The sequence below is a fragment of the Plecotus auritus genome (genome assembly GCF_963455305.1).
Source record: "Plecotus auritus genome assembly, chromosome: 4".
NCBI classification, from domain to species: Eukaryota; Metazoa; Chordata; class Mammalia; order Chiroptera; family Vespertilionidae; genus Plecotus; species Plecotus auritus.
The window spans coordinates 79859066-79878180 of NC_137775.1; the positions used below are offsets into that span (position 1 = coordinate 79859066).

At 39.9% G+C, this 19115-nt stretch overlaps 1 protein-coding gene across 1 annotated transcript in view; it reads left to right on the plus strand.

The window, feature by feature from the left end:
* Window positions 1-19115, plus strand: part of HMGCLL1 (3-hydroxy-3-methylglutaryl-CoA lyase like 1) — a 172812-nt gene that overhangs the window by 53223 nt on the left and 100474 nt on the right. The window contains exons 2-3 of the mRNA XM_080665505.1: window positions 1661-1741; window positions 1975-2082. Of these exons, the coding sequence (XP_080521631.1) occupies window positions 1661-1741; window positions 1975-2082 (189 nt within the window). The remainder of the gene's footprint in view (window positions 1-1660; window positions 1742-1974; window positions 2083-19115) is intronic.

The window sequence follows — 19115 nt, forward strand, 5'->3', positions numbered from 1 at the left end:
ATCATATTGCTATCAGCTTAAAAAACATAGTTTTCGTTTCTTTCTGGTTAAACGTTGCTGTTTTATAAAGGAGTACTCTTCATCCATGTATGCTCTGAGCTAATTGCTGTTGCAAATACAGCTTGAGTTTACAATCAGCAATAATGAGACCACATGGCTTAAAATTAGCTAGTTTGGTTTTTTGCTTTTGTTCATCTTTTGCAGTTTTAGGACTGGAGGTAATAAGAAAGAGGAGTGAGCTTCTCTTTATTTACTCCACTTCTCCATGCCATGCCTGTCCTTTATTGCCTGGTTGAAATTATGGCCATTCTTAGAAATGGAGCATGATTTCATGACTGCTATCCCAGACTGAGCCTAAAGCTCAGGAAGGCCATACTTCTCCTATCCACCCTCCACCCTCCAAGTTAACCGCGTGCATCACGATCTGTTCAGAAGATGCAGAAATGAGAATTCTGTTTTCTTCTTGGTTAATTTTTGCATAGTGAATTGCCCAATTTCATGGAAATGGTGGAGGGTGGTATGTAAACATTGTAACAGGAAGCATCTGGGTTCTTCCACTGAGTTAGTTAGAAGAGGATGCTGATAAAACCAAATAACAGCTTTGGACTCTAAAAAAGCCAATGAGCATTTTTCTATGTCATAGAAACAAACTGGATTTTGCATGCTTAACTGTCACTTCACCAGTGCGTGTCCTTGTTACAAGGACAGGGTGAAACTATAAATTGGTCGACCTAAATTTATAAAGCATTGAAGTACAGGTCCTGCTGATTAGGTTGATTCCATTAGCTATCCATCTGAAGAACTTGATAATGAGTTACCCAGACTTAACTTGGCTCGGAGATACCAGGACATTGTGCTGGTACAGTCTGAAAAGGTGTAGTCTACTTCTAATTTTAATTGCAGTGGGATGTTTAGAAAGGCTGTTTCTATTTTTTCTATTTTAAACTAGTGTCCTAAATATGGTGTGTCCATACTACTTAGTTTAGAGACACAGGCTCCAGAGTCCAGACCCTCTTGCCATTTCAGATTTGGCAGAAAGATAGGACAGGGTGTTATGTTGGGCTGGAACGAGGCTGTTTCCAGTGGGATGCCAACGGCTAGGACCTACTGGGCTGGGGGTTCTGTGTTTAGGGGCCGGTTGTACTGTGTGATACAAAAAAGAAAAAGGACACCTTCATTTCTAGCCTCAGGTTTCCAAGCACAAGCCAGAATTCCAACTCCACGTTCCTCAAGTACCAGGGTATAGAGGGCAGCATCTTGTATGACTGTGCATGGTAGAAGTCTATTAATACAAACACCTAATTTTTCCATGAACTCTAACAATGGTTAGTTTATCATCACATGTAGAATTACTCAACAGATTTGCTTTTTGGATCCTGAGTAAATAACCATTTCCATGTATATCTTAGCAATTAATCTTTGAATTTTATCATAATTAGATTGAATATCATGAAGTTATAAGAAAAAAAATAACCTCATGTTGCCAATAACATTAACTTGGTATTTGGATTATGTAGTCTTATTGCATTGATTTCTTACCATTTTAAATTTCTGGGGTGACAATTTAATTTTACAAATTGTAATAGTTTGACTTTTCTAATCAGCAAGTTTGATGGTTTAATGGTTGTCTGTTTTCCTTGCCTTGTCCTTTCCATTACAGGAAGCATCCCAGTTATCTGGACTCCCCGAGTATGTTAAAATAGTAGAAGTTGGACCTCGGGATGGATTGCAAAATGAAAAGGTAGCTTGATATCACTTTTGCACAATTTATTTTAAATGCTAAATTAAATATTAATATTTTAAAGCTCTAAAGACTTATATTTCATATGCTACAATATAATATTTGTTCTCAATTGCTAGTTGAATTTATAAATCTTAACTAGGACTTGCTTTCAGTTAGGAAGTAATTTTCTGTTTATGTTTCAATAGACCCTATACAAAGTAATTATAAAATAACTTTCAATGTTTTCCTAGGTTATAGTTCCTACAGATATAAAAATTGAATTTATCAATCAACTTTCCCAAACTGGCTTGTCTGTAATAGAAGTGACCAGCTTTGTGTCTTCCAAATGGGTACCACAGGTATGTAAATCCAGAACTCCTTATCTGAATCCTTAATTCAGCCTTGCCAAGATTTAGAAAACAATATGATGTACATTGTGATATAATTATTAATTTGTTATCTTCTTACAAAATTTTAGCACATACACTGAGGTAAGATTAAGGAAAAACCCCTTGGATGAAATATCTTATATAAATTAAGTCCTAAAAAGTTATTTAGAATTCCACATTAATCCCACCTGAGTATATGGTTCAACATCATGAGCAGAGGATAAGGCTGGTCCCTGACATCTTTCACCCCCACTCAGTTTAAGATTCCCCTGAAATTCTGCCTTCAGCACTTTTCTTTGTGCTCTTTTGCCTATCCTCCCAACATTAATAGTTGCTTCTAAGAGGATGACAGATCTGTGTTTCTAGTCCTCCCCTTTCTGGTGAGCTTCAACTACATGTACCACCAGTACCTCAAATCAGTGGGTTCAAAATCAAACTCATTGTCCATCCTACTGTATGCTAATAGCTCAATTGTTCCCTTTGAAATCTTGGACTTGAATGCTCAACGGGTTGTCTCCTATATCTAGTCAGTGACTAGTTCATACAAATTCTTATATACCTATCTCTTCTTTTCAGTCCCATTGATACATTAGTAGCCCACACCCTTATTGACCAATTATTGTGATAGTCCCTTAAATGATATCCATACGCATTGTTTCTCTTTTTTTCTTTATATTTAGGGTGTCCCCAAAAATGTACACACACTTTGAATGATTATAAAGCCAGTGTTTATCAATATACAGTTCATTTTCAAAATTTAAAATAATCTAATGAAATGAATAATTTTTTGTTAATGCCTATTTTCAAACTGATGACTGTTCTGGTCCAGGCACTGCTGATAATGCAAAGCAATGACATCAATAACATCAAGAATCATTTCCTTCAGTATTTTTTGCCCTCAATTTGTCAACTATTGACAGTTTTGTGCCGTAGACTTTATCGTTTATGTATCTCATAAAAAAGTCTAGTGGATTAATTTTCTTTGTTTAAACCTTAGTCTGGCTTCACCCAATATTCAGATAATTTAAACCTGAAAAGGAAAGAAAATTAAGTTAGTTGTTAGCTGTTAAAGTGTGTATATATTTTGGGGGGACACCCACTGTCCCCCCAAAATGTTTATATACTTTGAATGATTATAAAGGCAGTGTTTGTACTTCAACTGTGTTTTAAAACTTCCAGTAGCATTTTAGGATGGATTTCCTTTCTTATTTTAAATTTATCTTTATTATTAAAACTATTACAGATGTCCCCTTTGTCCCCATACCCCTTCTAGCCAGCTCCTGCCCCTGCCCCCCCGGCCTTCACCACACCATTGTCTATGTTTATGGGTTATGCCTATATGCATATAAGTTCTTTGGTTAAACTCTTCCCCTTACATCCACCCACCCCAGCCTTCCCTCTGCAATTCATTAGACTGTTCCATGCTTCTATGTCTCTGGATCTATTTTGTTCATCAGTTTATTTTGTTCTTTAGATTCCACATATGAGTGAGATCATGTGATACCTGTCTTTCTCTGACTGGCTTATTTCCTTTGTTCAAAGCTTAGTCTGGCTGAAAAGAAAGAAACATCAATTGAGCTGTCAGTTGTTAAAGTGTGTATACATGTTTTGAGGATAACCTGTATTTTCCCACTCCTAAAATAATCTCCCAGAAATACCAGCCTTCTCAAACTTCTTTAGATTTCCCTTCTCTCCATTGAAAAGGTCAGGAAACTTTGGCCTGGTATTCAAGGCTTTTTTTCCTGGACTCTTTTTTCCTTTCCAGTCTTAACTGTGTTTTCCTATTTCATTTTGCTGAAGCCCTTCCAAGTCAAATTGCTTTTTGTTTTCTATTTACATGTCCTGCCTCTTTGGCTCTATAGTTATTTATTAATACTTTCTCATGAGCATCTGAATTTCTGCATTGCTCTGAAGTTATAACAGGATGATGTGCAAAGTCTTAAAACAAAGCCTTTTTAATTGCAAGACACTGGAAGCAGCTCAGCCAGCATGGCTCAGTGGTTGAGCATCAAACTATGACCCAGGAGGTCACGGTTTGAATCCTAGTCAGGTCATATGCCCAGATTGCAGGCTCGATCCCCAGTGTGAGGTGTGCAGGAGGCAGCCGATCAATGATTCTCTCTCATTATTGATGTTTCTATCTCTCTTTTTCCTCTCCCTTCTTCTCTGAAAACATTTTTTAAAAAAGACATTGGAAGGAAGCAACAGAAACCACAGTATAATTATTGGTATTAGTAATATGTCACTTTCCACTGAGTCAATATTCAAATATCAGTTACTTTTGTTCATTCTCCAAATAGATCATAATTTTTCTTTCATCCCATTGTCACCATTTATAATCATATTTTTTGTAAATATTTTTCAATAATCTCCTTCTTAGACTATAAGCCTTATAGAGGCAGTGATGTGTCTCTCTTGTTTATTGTGCCCCTTGTGTTTGGTGCCTAGTGAGTAAGTACTCAGTAAGTAATTGTGAAATGACTAGAGGCCCGATGCACAAAATTCCTGCAAGGGGCTCGGCCCTCGCAGCCCTGGCTTCGTCTGGAAGGTTGTCCAGAAGGACATCTGGAAGGTCATTTGGCTGTCCAGTCTAATTAGCATTCTAGTATTACACTTCTATTATTATAGACTAGAGGCCCAGTGCATGAAAATTCATGCACTGGAGAGGGGGGTCCCTCAGCCCGGCCTGCCCCCTCTCACAGTCTGAGAGCCCTCAGGGGCCGAGGCAACCAGCGATCAGGGGAAGACGACGCCTCATCACACCTCTGCTACTGCCACTGCTGGCAGGCAAGCCTTGGCCAGCCCTGGTTACCTGAGCCTTGGGCGGCCCAAGCCGGCTGGGCAGTAACCATCCCAGGCTTGCCTGCACCTTGGGCCAACCCTGGGTGCCTGGGGGGCTGAGGGGACTGGGGGACCCCAGAGGCAGGCATGTAGAGTGGCCCCAGCGGGGCTGAGGGGACTGGGTGCCGCCATCTTGTGGCAGTGGGCGCTGCCATCTTTGAGGGCGGGGCAGTCAATTAACATATTCCATCCTTATTGGCTGTGGGCATCACCATCTTTGAGGGTGGGACAGTCAATTAGCATATTCCCTCCTTATTGGCTGTGGGTGCCACCATCTTTGAGGGTGGGGCAGTCAATTAGCATATTCCCTCATTGGCTGTGGGTGCCACCAACTTTGAGGGCGAGGCAGTCAATTAGCATATTCCCTCCTTATTGGCTGTGGGCGCCGCCATCTTTGCGAAGGCATGAGGGTCAATTAGCATATTCCCTCTTTATTAGATAGGATTAGTGGATCAATTAGCCTGAAAAAAACAGCTTTCCATTCTTTGTTTTGTACAAGTAACTTTTATTTTTGGTCACATATTTGGTCTTGTCTAATGAAGGTCACAAGTATTTTCCTTTGTAAGACACACATCGCTTGATAAGACTGTACATATTTTCTTTATATTTTCACTCTGTAAAATGCTAGATATTATTATTTCACTTACTGTCATTAATTTTAAAATAATGCGAGACCCTTTTATCAACTCTAAGACTTCAAGAAATCACAGCCACGTTTGGTTCAGCCGTTGCTCAGGCCACAGACTTGATTATTGGTAGAGAGACCCTGGAGTCTGGTGTCACTTTAGAATAAGGGTGAAGAGAGAGAACAGTTAATGGTAATATTAATTAAGGACTAATGAAAGTTATATTTCAGACATTATATTTTACTAGTCCTCCTCAAGATATTTTTATTTCCCAAAAATAGTTTTCTAAAACTGCCTACAAAGTAGTCTTCTTTCCTATTATAATGCTCATTGGTCACATTTATTATTAAGCAATACTGGAAATTGATTGGTGGATTATTGTTCGGATTGATGGAGGACACACCCAGTGGCATTTAGCAGGAAAAGGATAGGACCCTTTCTAGAGGGCCATCCTTCTTCTTGCTAAATTAGTGAAGAGAAAAGATGGACAAAACAAAAGGGAAGCAGTCCTCTGTGAGCAGTAATGGGAAAATGCCTTCTGGCCTCACATTAAGTAGATACATGTGATGGAACCATAAAATAACATGATTTATTCTGAACTTGGTCCTGCGGTGAATTTGGGACTTAACCTATTCAGACTTAATGAACTCTTCCTAGGCTCAAAGTATTATGGAATAAATGACATAATTCCCCACATAGCTCTTGAGGACAGCTGCGGTGAGGTGCATGTTTCTCTGGTACAGTCTTCCTATCTACATTCCTCCTTGAGCTGGAGCAAGTGACATAACCTCTTTGAACCTTGGAAATCCCAGCAGTGATGCCTGCAGCCTGGGCGGTTCGGGGCAGCAAGGCCTGTGACTGGGTCCCTGAGTGTGACTGCCCAGAGCCCAGAGGACCGGACTCCTGACTAGTGTTAGTAATGAATGCCTGACTGACGGACAGACTGACTGACCTGACCTGGGCTCCACAGAAATTCACTGCCTTCGCTCTTTTTCTTCTCTTCTGCCTTTTTCTTAAAGCTTAAGATATGTGTTTAGTTTAAATATTTGACTGGGCCCGATATGAATAATTTAAGATACTAATCTTTCAAATACTAAAGAATATGTTATATATTTCACTTTTATTACTCATCTGGTTACATGCATTTGTAAACCGCCCCCCCCCCAAAAAAAAAAAAGTTTTTTAGATAAATCAGGTATCCATAAAAGCAGTGTGCCTGAATCAAAGACATGATGAGGTTCATATTCTAAAATTACACTGGTCACTTACTACAGAACATATCAAGTGTATGTCAAAAGGCAGTATTGAGCCCTAGTTGGTTTGGCTCAGTGGATAGAGTGTCAGCCCACACAGTCTGAATGGTTGTGGGTTCGATTCCGATCAAAGGCATGTACCTCTATTGCAGGCTAGATCCCTGGCCCTGGTCGGTGCATGTGGGAGGCAACCAATTGATGTATCTATCTCACATCGATGTTCTCTCCGTCTCTCCCCTTCCCTTCCACTCTCTCTAAAAATCAATGGAAAAATATCCTCAGGTGAGGATTAACAACAACAAAAAGGCAATATTTTGAATATTCCACTTTTGCTATTTTATTTTCCATAGTTGTGTTTGTGTTTTAGAAATCACTGAGCTTGACTAAGCAGAGCGATTTTTTATTGTTGTAGCTGTAGGTCATCTCATTATGTAACTGCTGGTTTTATACCAACAAAAAAGGCCTTAAGTCAGAAGAACTAATTCACAGTGATAATTCCTCTTTTGAAATTTTACATCTTTCGTATTTTAGAAGAAACTTTTATGACATCAGACTCACCTAACTTAAAGTCATGTCTCAGATTTGTGACAGAACAACCTTAGTACAACAGCTTACGTGTGATTGTCTGAAGTAACTTCTATTTCTTCTAAAAACTGAACTTGGCCCCAAACTGGTATTCTATTAACTCTGCATCTTCTGTTTCTTCCCGTCAGACCTAGGTCATGGGAACAGTTCTCTAGTTTATGTTTAGATTGCTGCTTGTTCACTTATTTCTTTTTTTAGTGTTTTAAAGTTTTTTTTTACAGTTTCCCTCCTACTGTTTTGTTTGGCAGTGGCTTTCTAACTAAATCAGCTAAAGAAAGTTCCATGTAGCAGGGTGCCATATAAAACAGGATCCCACACCTATGCTCTAAATGGCCAGAGATGATAAAATACCTGTCATGAAAAAAAATGTTCTTTACAACTTATCTAGAAAAAGTTTTCCTTAGAATGACTTACAAGAACATTTCAAATGAGTTCAGACAGCCTTCCAATTCAATGGGACAAACAACAATAACAACTGAAAGAAAACATGTTTATAAAAATAGACAGGTTTATGGCAACTTAGAAATGTGGCTCTTAGTAGTCAGCTATTTAAATCGTTATAAATACATTAATTTTAAAAAGTGAACTGGAGTTTTATATTCATCCTGAATTTAGACATGTGGCTTTAAGCATTTTCATTCACTTGAGTGATTCAAGTGAACATCATTTATTTAAAAAATAAGAATACATCAAATGTATACAATGCTATATGTTTATGTATGTCATATGCAAAGTCTTGGTTATAAATATTTGCTTCCCGTTTAATTAATTTTTAACTATTGGAATGGATGGGTCACAAATCTTGATCTGTCAGCAAGGGATAGAAAAAGACTTTCTCTGTAAAAGTAAAAGGAAATAGACATAAAAGACTGTAACAATTATTTACAAATCAGTCTCACACTTAAATATATGGCCCAAGTACAATGTAAGCAAGAAGGAATGTGTAAGCTTTTCCCTACCCTCCTTTTACTGTGTGCTGCAATTAATTCTTTATTGGTAATGAAAACACACTTACTGGATTGAAGTTTAAGATTCAGCTTTTCATTGATGAGATGCAGGAGGCTGTAGCTTCTGTTACTGAGTTTCCTCCTGGCTTTATTCCTGGCTCTGCTCTTTTTGAGGGGGCTGGGTGTGTGAATAGGCAAGGAAGGGGGTAATTTAGAGGGGGTGTTGATTTTGTGTGTGATAGAGAGAGAGGGGGAGAGACACAAACAGAAAGAACGAGATAATGCCCCTGGGCATGCAGACACACAGAGCCCCTGAATTCTTTTGCTTATGAAGCACAGTTAGCTGGCAGGGTAATTTTATCATCTGGGAAGTGTTCCAGGGTGAGTCTCATTCATTATATACCCCAGATGGGTTGGCCTCTGCCATCTCCCCAAAGAGAATGCTGGTGAAATTTACCAAGACCGCAGTTTCCCATTTTATAGGGCTATAGGATTCCTTTTACTCAGATAGGTTGGGGCTGGACGGGGAGCAAGATTTAACCCAAACTCCATTCAAAGGAGACTGATTTGGAACACGCAGTTCTGGGTTTAGTACACGTTTCCACTACACACTAAGTTTGGCCCTCACATAACCCCTGTCTTATTTAGTACCCTTATGCCTTCCACATCTTATTTCTATAATATAGTTGGATCTGTTTGATTATGACAGTTAGGCTCCAGCCAGTTCAGATCACCCAAACTAGTCATTGGTGAGGTACATCTCCATTTCTTCTTCTGTTCTCCGGAATTGGTAGCCTGGGAGCACACACTAGTGCTGCTTCCTGAAAAAAGCTTATATTAAAGAGGTTTAAGGGTATATTCTTATTAACTATAGATTCTAAATGTACTAGGCTTGTTTCATTTTTAAAAAATATGGTTTTATTGAGTTTAGAGTGAGAGGAAGGGAGAGGGATAGAAAGATAGAAACTAGAAACATCCATGAGAGAGAAGCATCCATCCACTGCCTCCTGCACGCCCCCTGCAGGGGGTTGAGCCTGCAACTGGGGCATGTGCCCTGACTCAGAATGGAACCGGTGACCACTCGACGCATGGGTCAGTGCTCAATCACTGAGCCACACTGGCCAGGCTTGTTTCATTTTTCAACTTATTTGAGCATGTTGAATTTCTTCCACGTCAGATAATAATTGCTGTGTGTTCAAAATTTGGTCTCAGAGAATAAATAAAGACACAAAGTTCTCTAGTCAATGACCTTAGATGATTACTGAAAGTTAAATGAGGATAAAATTGTTCCATGAGAACTATATACACATAGGAAAAAAATATATTCATTCCTCAGGAAATAGAAAATAAACATACAATAGGTTCCACCTCATTTTGCTCCCAGCATCAAATGGAATAAACCATAGATTCTTTAGACTCTTCTGTAAGTCTGTTGTTTTTTTGTTTTTTTTTTTTGCATTGACCAGGTAGCTTATGGAGAACATTCCAGCTGTATGTTTGTGCAAATGCATGTGCACATGTGTATTCAAATAGGTGCAATTGTCATGTATTTTTGAAAGCTAGTAAAATTAATGCTGGTTATTTTGATTATCTGCATAACAAATAACTCCACAGTTTAGTGGCTTAATAACACTTGTTTGTGCTTGTGGTTTCTGTAGATCAAGAATTTAGGAATGGCTCAGTTGGGTATCTCCTGCTAGACGTCCCTCTGAGACGTTGGTCAGAGCTGGAGCAGTGGAACTAGGAGTCTGTGCGCTGAGGACTACTGGGCACCTCTCTTTCCCTCTGTGTTCTCAGAGCCTTTCCTCCTGGTCTCTGTATGGGCAAGTGCGGACTTCCTCACAGCACAGCAGCTTTAGACAAAAAAAGTGACTCAGAACTGCAAAGGGGAGTGTTGTAAGAGGCAGGGAAAAGTGGTGTGCCGTTTATAACCAAGCCTTGTAAATTTTACAGCATTACTCTTTAGTAATCTATTAGTCGAGCCAGTTACAAAGGCACCCAGTTTCAGAGGGAGGGGGACAGATGGCACCTCTTGATTGGGAAGGGCATTTTAGAAGAGCAAATGTGAGGGGAAATATCGTTGGAGCTATTTTTATAACCCATGACACATTTTTTTTAATTGTCTAACTCCAAAGTTTGACCGCCAGAAATGAAAAGTAGCAATTAGGTTTTCCTTGCTTTTTGTTAGCACAAAACACCTGCATTATTTTAAGTTATTATAGTAACATGTTCCTCTACATTTGCAGTAGGAATCTTCTCCTTTTAAATGAAAATAATTGCATTTAATTAACTCAGTTATATGCTTTTTCTCACTAATAATTAAAGAATAAATAAGAGAAAAGCAAGTTCTGCATTCTGAAAATCCCAAGTTGAAGGAAGGAAGGAAGGAAAGAGGAAGGAAGGAAGGAAGGAAGGAAGGAAGGAAGGAAGGAAGGAAGGGAGGAAGGAAGGAAGGAATATTTCAGCACCGGCAGGGCTGCTAATTCTTATCTCACTCCTCCTCGCTTTATAAAGTTGTTTTGCCTCAAATGGGGTTCAGGTTGGCATTGGAGGGAGAGGTGTGTTGCCTAGACAACTTGCGAGGTGAGGGGGAGAAAGCTGCACCCACAGCCCCTTCAGATCTTCCCCTCACCTCTGGCAAAGGCAGAAATGGGGTCGAAGCAGGTGAAACAGTCCTAGGCATTTGCTTTCCTAACCATTTCTACTCTGCAGTAAAGCCACCTTTTCCCTGAGTACCAACTTCTAACATGCAGCCCAAAGTAGAGACGAGGTCCCAGGAGGTGAGAACCACCTCCTGCCTGAAGATGGGGCTGGAAAAAAGCAAAAAAAAAAAAAAAAAAAAAAAAAAAAAAAAAAAAGGCCAGAAAGTAAGAGGTAAACATTAGAGCTTGCAGTTTACCCTCCACACACTGAATCACTGCCATCCACTCTGTAAACAGTGAGCACACACAGGGCAGGAGTCAGGGCCTTCACTGCAGAATGTTATTTCTATACCTAGAAGCTGTGCCTCCACATCTAGACCTGCTCAGCAGAGTCCCCGCTTCCTGACCGACACCTTTGCAGAGCGTCTGTTGTAGCCTATTTGGCATGCCTGGCTTGCACACACCATTCAGTTCAACGTATTAAATGCCGACTTACTTGGAAAGAATAAAGAATGGGAAGGCTTTTTTTGTGTGTGTGTGTCAGAGCAAAAGTCAGTGTACTCCAGAAATGAAAAGTAGCAGTTAGATTTTCGTTTGCTTTTTAGTTTCTTTTCTTTTTCTTAAATATGTTTTCATTAATTTCAGAAAGAGGAAGGGAGTGGGAGAGAGAGATAGAAACATCGATGAAAGAGAAACATCAGTTGACTGCCTCCTACACATCCTATTGAGGACTGAGCCTGAAACCTGAGGCTGTGCCCTCCCTGGGAATTGAACAGGCAACCTCCTGGTGCCTGGGATGGCTCACACCAGCTGGGCTATTTTATTTTGTTGTTGACAGTATTACAGATGTCCCCCAATTCTTCTCCAACCCCCTTTTTCCAGCCCCCTTCTTGTTAGCATAAAACACCCTGCATTATTTTAATTTGCTATATTAACATGTTCCTCTAAATTTGCAGTCACATTTTTCTCCTTTTAAATGAAAATAATCACATGCATTCTGAATACTATACGAGGCACTGTTTACAATGTGGCAGCGTATCTGATTGATATTCTATACTAGTGTTGGTTACACAATAGTATCACTTGCTATAGCTTTACAAAGAGTGATTCCTTCATTCCTCTAATCCAGCCGTGGGCAAACTACGGCCCGCGGGCCGGATCCAGCCCGTTCGGCTGTTCTATCCAGCCCGCGGAGCCGAAAGAGCAGAGGGTTCTCTTGCTCTCCTCTCCGCTCCTTTACTTTGAATTTATGTTAGTTCACACAAACATTCCATCCATGCTTTTGTTCCGGCCCTCCGGTCCAGTTTAAGAACCCATTGTGGCCCTCGAGTCAAAAAGTTTGCTCACCCCTGCATGGGTGGGGTTTGCTTAACCATTTGTTTTTAAGCAGTGATCAACCTGAATGTGTGTGTTATTTTTAAGTTGCTTCGTTGTACCATTAGTACATCATGGTTACTATAATCACTTAGAGCAAGCAGATTGCCTGAGGCAGTTATTTTCAACCTTTTTCACCTCGCAGAACACATAAACTAATTACTAATATTCTGCGGCACACCCAAAATATATTATGTTCTTTGCCGATCTGACAAAAAAATAGGTATAATTTTGATTCATTAACATCAGGTGCCTATTGTGTTGGCTGTTGTCATTTTTTTTTTTATTTGACAATCTAAGGGAAAAGAGGTCAGTGCCCCTGACTAAACACGTACTACATGTTTTAAAAATTCTTGTGACACACACCCGTGTGCCTCTTGGGGCATAACTATAACTGGTTGAAAATTTCTGGCCTAAAACATAATCACAAATTTTTAAAACACCTTTATCTCTTACAGAAAATCATATAGAATATGAATATGTTTTTTTGTTTTGTTGCTATTGTTATTCTGTAGCTAAGATGTAGTTTCATTACAGTCTGCAGAGCAAAGCAAAGAAAAACTTGTAAGTAAAAGCAATAGTGCCAGGAATTTTACTGGTTAGATTTAAAAATTTTTCACACTGAAGGTGTAATTCTATATTTTGTGGATTTTTTTCCCCATGACACCAAAATTCATGATTATTATCAAAGATTTATTTGGCTCAGCATGCACTACTTTTTAATTACTTAATCTGATCAAAATTTTGATTAACAAATCAAAATGTGGAACCATAACAAAATTTTATATGTGGAACCATAACAAAATTTTAAAGGAAAACACTTTATCTCCCTTTTTATTTAATTACATTGTTTACCATTTACCATTTTTTTTTACTGAATTTTCCCATAAAAGAAACTTTTAAAGCCACTTTGATCATGTTAAAATTCAATTTTTGTGTCTGATTTAAATTATCTTAAAATTTGGTCTTGTGGAACTATCTATATGCATTGGTAGTTGAAAGGTTTGTCCATTATATATATAACTAGAGGCCCAGTGCATGAAATTTTTGCACTGTGGGGGACGGGCCCTCAGCCAGGAGTGTTCACTTTCTTAGTCCAGGACCTCCCGGGGATAGGGCCTAAGCTGGAACTCAGACATCCCTCTCACAGTCTGGGGCTCTCGCAGTTCAGGACCCCTTGCTCCTTACTGCCCACTGCCCACCTGCCGCGGAGGTGGGAGAGGCTCACACCACCTTTGCTGTGCTCACTGGCTGTGAGCCTGCCTTCTGTCTGGGGGGAGAGTGTGACTCAACCAGAAGCCGAGCTCGCTGCTTCTTAGCACTGGCCCCTCCCACTGCCCACTGATGTGGGGGCAATCTAGGGCCAGGCTGGCTGGGGGAGGGACAGGGGAAGGTTGAGGCACCCCAGTCGCATCCCATCCAGCCTATGCAGAGGCTCTGGGACTGCACCACTCCCTGACTCCCTGCCTCTGTGGATGGTGTGGTGCCGGGCCCAGTCCTGGGCCCGTGCCGCTGCCTCTGTAGCTGCCTCTGTGGACAGGGCAGCACCGGGACCAAGACCGGGCCTGGGCCCGCACCATGGCCTCTCCCACTGCCTCAACAGAAGGGAGCGGGTTGTTGGGACTGCTATGGCCTGGCGGTGTAGGCTCGCAGGCCCCGTCCCCTACCCACTGATCCTTCCAGAAGGTTGTCTGGAAAGACATACAGAAGGTCGTTTGGCTGTCCATTGTAATTAGCATATTACTCTTTTATTATTATAGATTACATAAAAGCTGAAGGGACGTACAGTTTGGTACAGAGAGACTTGAATCTTAACTTTTTAAAAAAATATTTTTATTGATTTCAGAGAGGAAGGGAGAGGGAGAGAGAGAAACATCAGTGGTGAGAGAGAATCATTGATTGGCTGCCTCCTGCACGCTCCCTACTAGGGATCGAGCCCACAACCTGACTTAAAGGCATAAAAGATAACATGACAAGACACAACACATAGGGCACCAAACACCAATGTATTCATGATACCAATAACCCCAAATAAAGGTGACCACCAGAGAAAAGAGAATTAGAGGATAGAAAAGGTGATATTGAGAAAAGGAGAAAGTGAAAGAGGGAAAAAAAAGAGAAGAAAAAGAAAGGGGGAAAATGTATGTATATGGGGAGAAAACTCCTAAAAAACAACTAATCCAGAAAATGCAAACAACAAATAACAACTAATCCAAAAAATGCAACAACAAACACCCAAACAACAAGCACCCAGATGAATCTGAGAAGGCAGAGCTTATTTCCAGAAGGTCATTTCAAGGAATTGAATGAATGGGGAAATGGCCACAATTCAGTACAGAGGAAGTAGAAAGAGAATGAGTGTGTAAGAAGAAAAGTAAAAAACAAAATATAAAAAATAGAAGATTATATATATATATATATATATATATATATATATATATGAAAATAAAATATATAAAAAATTTTCCCCTTTCTTTAATCTATCTGTGTATTCATCTATTATTGGAAAAGGAGAATAGAGAGTAGATAGGCCTGAGTTGATGATTGGAATTATTTAAGCTATTAGTAGAAGAAGAGAACAAGTGAGGAGAGGAAAAACATAAGCAAAAATTAATAAATAAACCAACTAACAAACAATCAAACAATAAGACAGAAAGAAAGAAAAAGGAAAAAAGAAAAAAAAAAGAAAACAAATTTGGCTAGTGAAGAAAGAGAAGAGAGAAGTATGCATGGACTTGGAGCAGGGGAGAGGAAATTAGATATATGAGTAAGATCAATTTTTAACAGGGAGTTGAAAGGATAGAGAAAAACTAAAGCAGGAACAGGGTAAGAGAAACAGGATGAAAAAGGGAAAAAGTGAGGAAGAGAGTGAAAAGAGTAGAATAATGCTAAAAGAAAAAAATAGAATGTAGAACACTAATCCCAAAATAAAATATAAAATGATAATTAAAAATATAACAAAGTAAAATCAAGTGAGAAAAAAATTTTAGTTTCTTAGGTAAAAGATAAAAAATAAAGTGAAGTAGTGAAGGTCATTCACTTCCTCTACTGTTCTGCCTGGCATGTCTGTTTCCTGTCAGGTAGTCAGCACAGTTTTGAAGTTCCCTGTGATACACCTCCCCTCTGTGTCTTAAGCCACAACCTTGTTTTCAAGCAGGCGGTCTCTCTGCTCACTTTGTTTCTCTGCCTGCCTTCAGTTGTATTTACACAAGAGTCAATTTCTGACACAACCCCTGGGTGGCGGTGTTTCTGTATTAATTTCCGGAACTAAATGGCCCCTCTACTCATTGTTTAGATTCTTCTTTCCCCGCTGCACTTAATACTGGGTTGGAGGGACGGACTGACCCAGAGCTGGTTTCCTCTTGTCTCTCCTTATTCTGATCCCCAGTTTCCACAACAACTTTCCCCTACAGTCTTGGTGAGTGTTTTTAATTGGAAGATCCTATGTACTGGACTTAGCAAGCAAAAGCAAGGAGGCAAAAAAAAAAAAAAAAAAAAAAAAAGACAAAGGAACCACGCTGATTCGCGTTTTTCCCCCCTGGCACAACATGGCTAGTATAGAACTTCAGGCTGCCTTTCTGGGCACAGTCTCCCACAGCTGTGGGCTTATATATAGAATCCCCCTCTGCCAGCAGCCCTGTGGACCCCCTTCCACATTTGAGGGCTACACTGACCCCATGGGCCGCGGGTTTGGTGGAGCGCAGTCTCCCTCTGAGACTCTAGTCCCTGCTGCGGGTGTTTCTCCCTCCAGCCGGAATCCCAGATCTCGCCTCTCTCTAGGCAATCTCTGACCTTTCCATCCACAGATTGCTTCACCAGCTGTGTTTATTCGCCAATTCTGGGTGGATGTTATTAGATTCAGCCGTTCCTTCTGTCTGCTCTGTGGGAAGGCGCAGGACCCATCTGTGTATTCGGTGCCACTTTATCTTCCCCTGGACAAACTTTTTAGGCACTGGTGGCCAGGGAGGCTGGAGCCTCGGTGTTCGTGGGTTCGCAGCTGAGGCAGCTGGTCCCTGGGCGTTGTGGTTGTGGGGTCCCGGGAGGTATCCGAGGTCTCTCCATTTGAAGGTAAGGCGGGGCTTCCCATCACAACTGGTTTCCCCTTCAAGATGGCGTGGTCTCTGCGGCAGAGTGGGCCACTCCTGGAGAGGTTTCAGCAGCAGTAGATGTTGCCTGGCCAGAGGAGCCTGGTCTGCCAGTCCCCAATAGTCCTGTGGAATATAGCTGTCCCTCACTCACAAATACAGACACTCCCCGCACATCCAAACATGCTCCTTTCACTCTCTCATTCACACACTATCTTGCAGCCTGCTTTCCCGTCGGCCGCCATCTTGGATCTCTTACGCTGATAACTTTAGAACGTAACACTACTTACTCCAGACCTCCTTGCTGTTCTGTGGGACCCATTAGTAAATTGTAACATTATTCTTAGTCAAGGCTGATGCATTTTATATTGAATTCAGCTTATAGTACATACATAGTAAGAAACGTATTTCTAAATAACCCCAAATAGTTATTTCCCCCAAGTCCTCCAGGTTGCAGGTTTCCTGAGCTTTTATTGATGTTATTATATCTGTTGTTTAGATATAACAACATATCCATTTTCTGGTGGAACAATAGAAAACCTGAAACCTGATTCTTACTCATCATATGGTTTGGCAGTTGTTTTTTTGTTTTGTTTGTTTTTATCACTTTATACCTTGGAATTTTTTTCCTTTTTTTTTTTTTTTTTCCACCCACTCATCCCTTCTTTTTACTGTGTCTCTTCTAAAAAACACATTAAATTCTTTGTTGGACTCCAAAATTGAATAATATATAGTTGCTCACAATAACCATAATATCTACATAATAAGGCAATTATAAAGTAAAAATAGATAATGGAAATCAAATCACTGAAAAGATTAAAACTCACACGAAAAGCTTTTTACAGGAAGTGAAGATCTGTAAATGAGTTATAATAAAAATAAAACCTAGGGATACATTAAGCAGTTTGTCACTGGCCACTCTGGCCAACCTTTCCAAGCTCTGCCTTCAAATCTCTTGTTGGCCTTTCAGCAAAGATCTAGTTCTGCCTTCTTTACTATTTACCAAAACAGACACCTCAAGATCCATATACTATCCAAATCATTGTAGTGTAATCAGACAAGCTATTGTAGTGAGGACATTGCTCGTCATGGCAGTAAGACCTTTTTTTTGCTGTAGCCCTTTCTTATTGCCAGTGTTTATTGGCAGTGAGATAGTCTCCCTCAAACAACCCAGGCTTACCCTCCCTTCCCATCAGTGCAGCTGTTCACTGTGGGCAGAGATAGCTAAAGCAGGAAGTGTAAAATTTGAAGGGAAACTCCATTTATGGTCAGTCTAGAATGGGTACAATTAGATACAGTCTTTTAACAATCACTTCTTCCGTGCATGGGAAATAACAGTGTCAACAGGATTATTATCAAACATAAAGGCATGATATATGAGAGACAACACAGTTGAATGGAAAGAAAATTATACTGGGAGCTTTGAGACTTCTTGCCCCTGCTTCAGATTGATGTTGGGAACATGATTGTTTTGACACGGGAAGACCAGGAGGGTGGTCACAAAAGGCACTGACCTGAACAAAGAATAACTAACACGTATTATGTTTCTCTTAGGAAACTGGGAAATGTTATTTCATAAAATGACTTTGGTTTCTCTGTCTGGAACATTGGTCTCCTAGTTTATAACCCACAAATCTTCCATTGGGTAGATTGCGTTGTTTTTATAATTTAAAAAATAAATATTGGGGACCATTATTAGATTATAATTAATGTCTTGTCTGCATTCACAATAAAAGAGTAGGGATCATATGCTACTTGCTCTGGTCATTCTTGAGAAGCATGTGTGTTCCATCGATAGAGGGCAGTACCAAAGTCCTTAGGACACAATGGTAACGTTGACTAAGGAAGTACTACAGGAAATTGTACACTAGACCAAATTAGTTTTAAGGCTTCTGGATTTAAGAAATTTTCTGAGTATGGTGTCAGACCATTTTAGCAGTGGCAGCCAAGACAGGGTATTGGGTAGGAAAAAAACTGGATGCTCAATTTTCCAGAGATTTCCTGTGTTTATTATTATAAGACTGTGATTTATTAAAACTGTCTTACTTCTTCAAGCAGACCAAGGTTTCCTCTGTGCTACTGAGGCTAAGATATGGGGGATTTGTGCAAAGAGTCTGAGAATGAGACAAGGTTATAGTACCCAGCCTACAATGGTATTCATAGCTGGGGAGAGCATTTTCACCTGGGTTGTCAAGAAGAGCTCTAGTCTCATTTTTCCTCATTACTGCACTTACATATGTATTGCCTTGAAAAGGGGTTACTGCTCAAATTGAGTTTTGAGTTATAGGATCTGAAACCACATTATTTACATTTTTAGAGTAATCAATGGCATGTGTTGAAGAAATTGCATGTTCTACATCCTGTCTTTCTGCTGTGCTCCTGCATATAGAAGGCAATATCATCAGTTATGTCTCATCTGGCCAGTGGAGATTGTAGACAAATACCTGGTGACATTTCCTGCTTATTTGGAGAATATATTTATGTTGTCCTGGGTGATGATGGTGGTGATGGGCAAACAAAAACAAAGAACATTTAAAATATTTTAAATTATTCTGCAAACTGTTTTAGTGAGCAGGGGAAAACGAGGGTTATAGGTCTACAAGTTTAAGTCTATTTCCTGGAAAAAAATTAAAATGGTTTATTAGGCAGA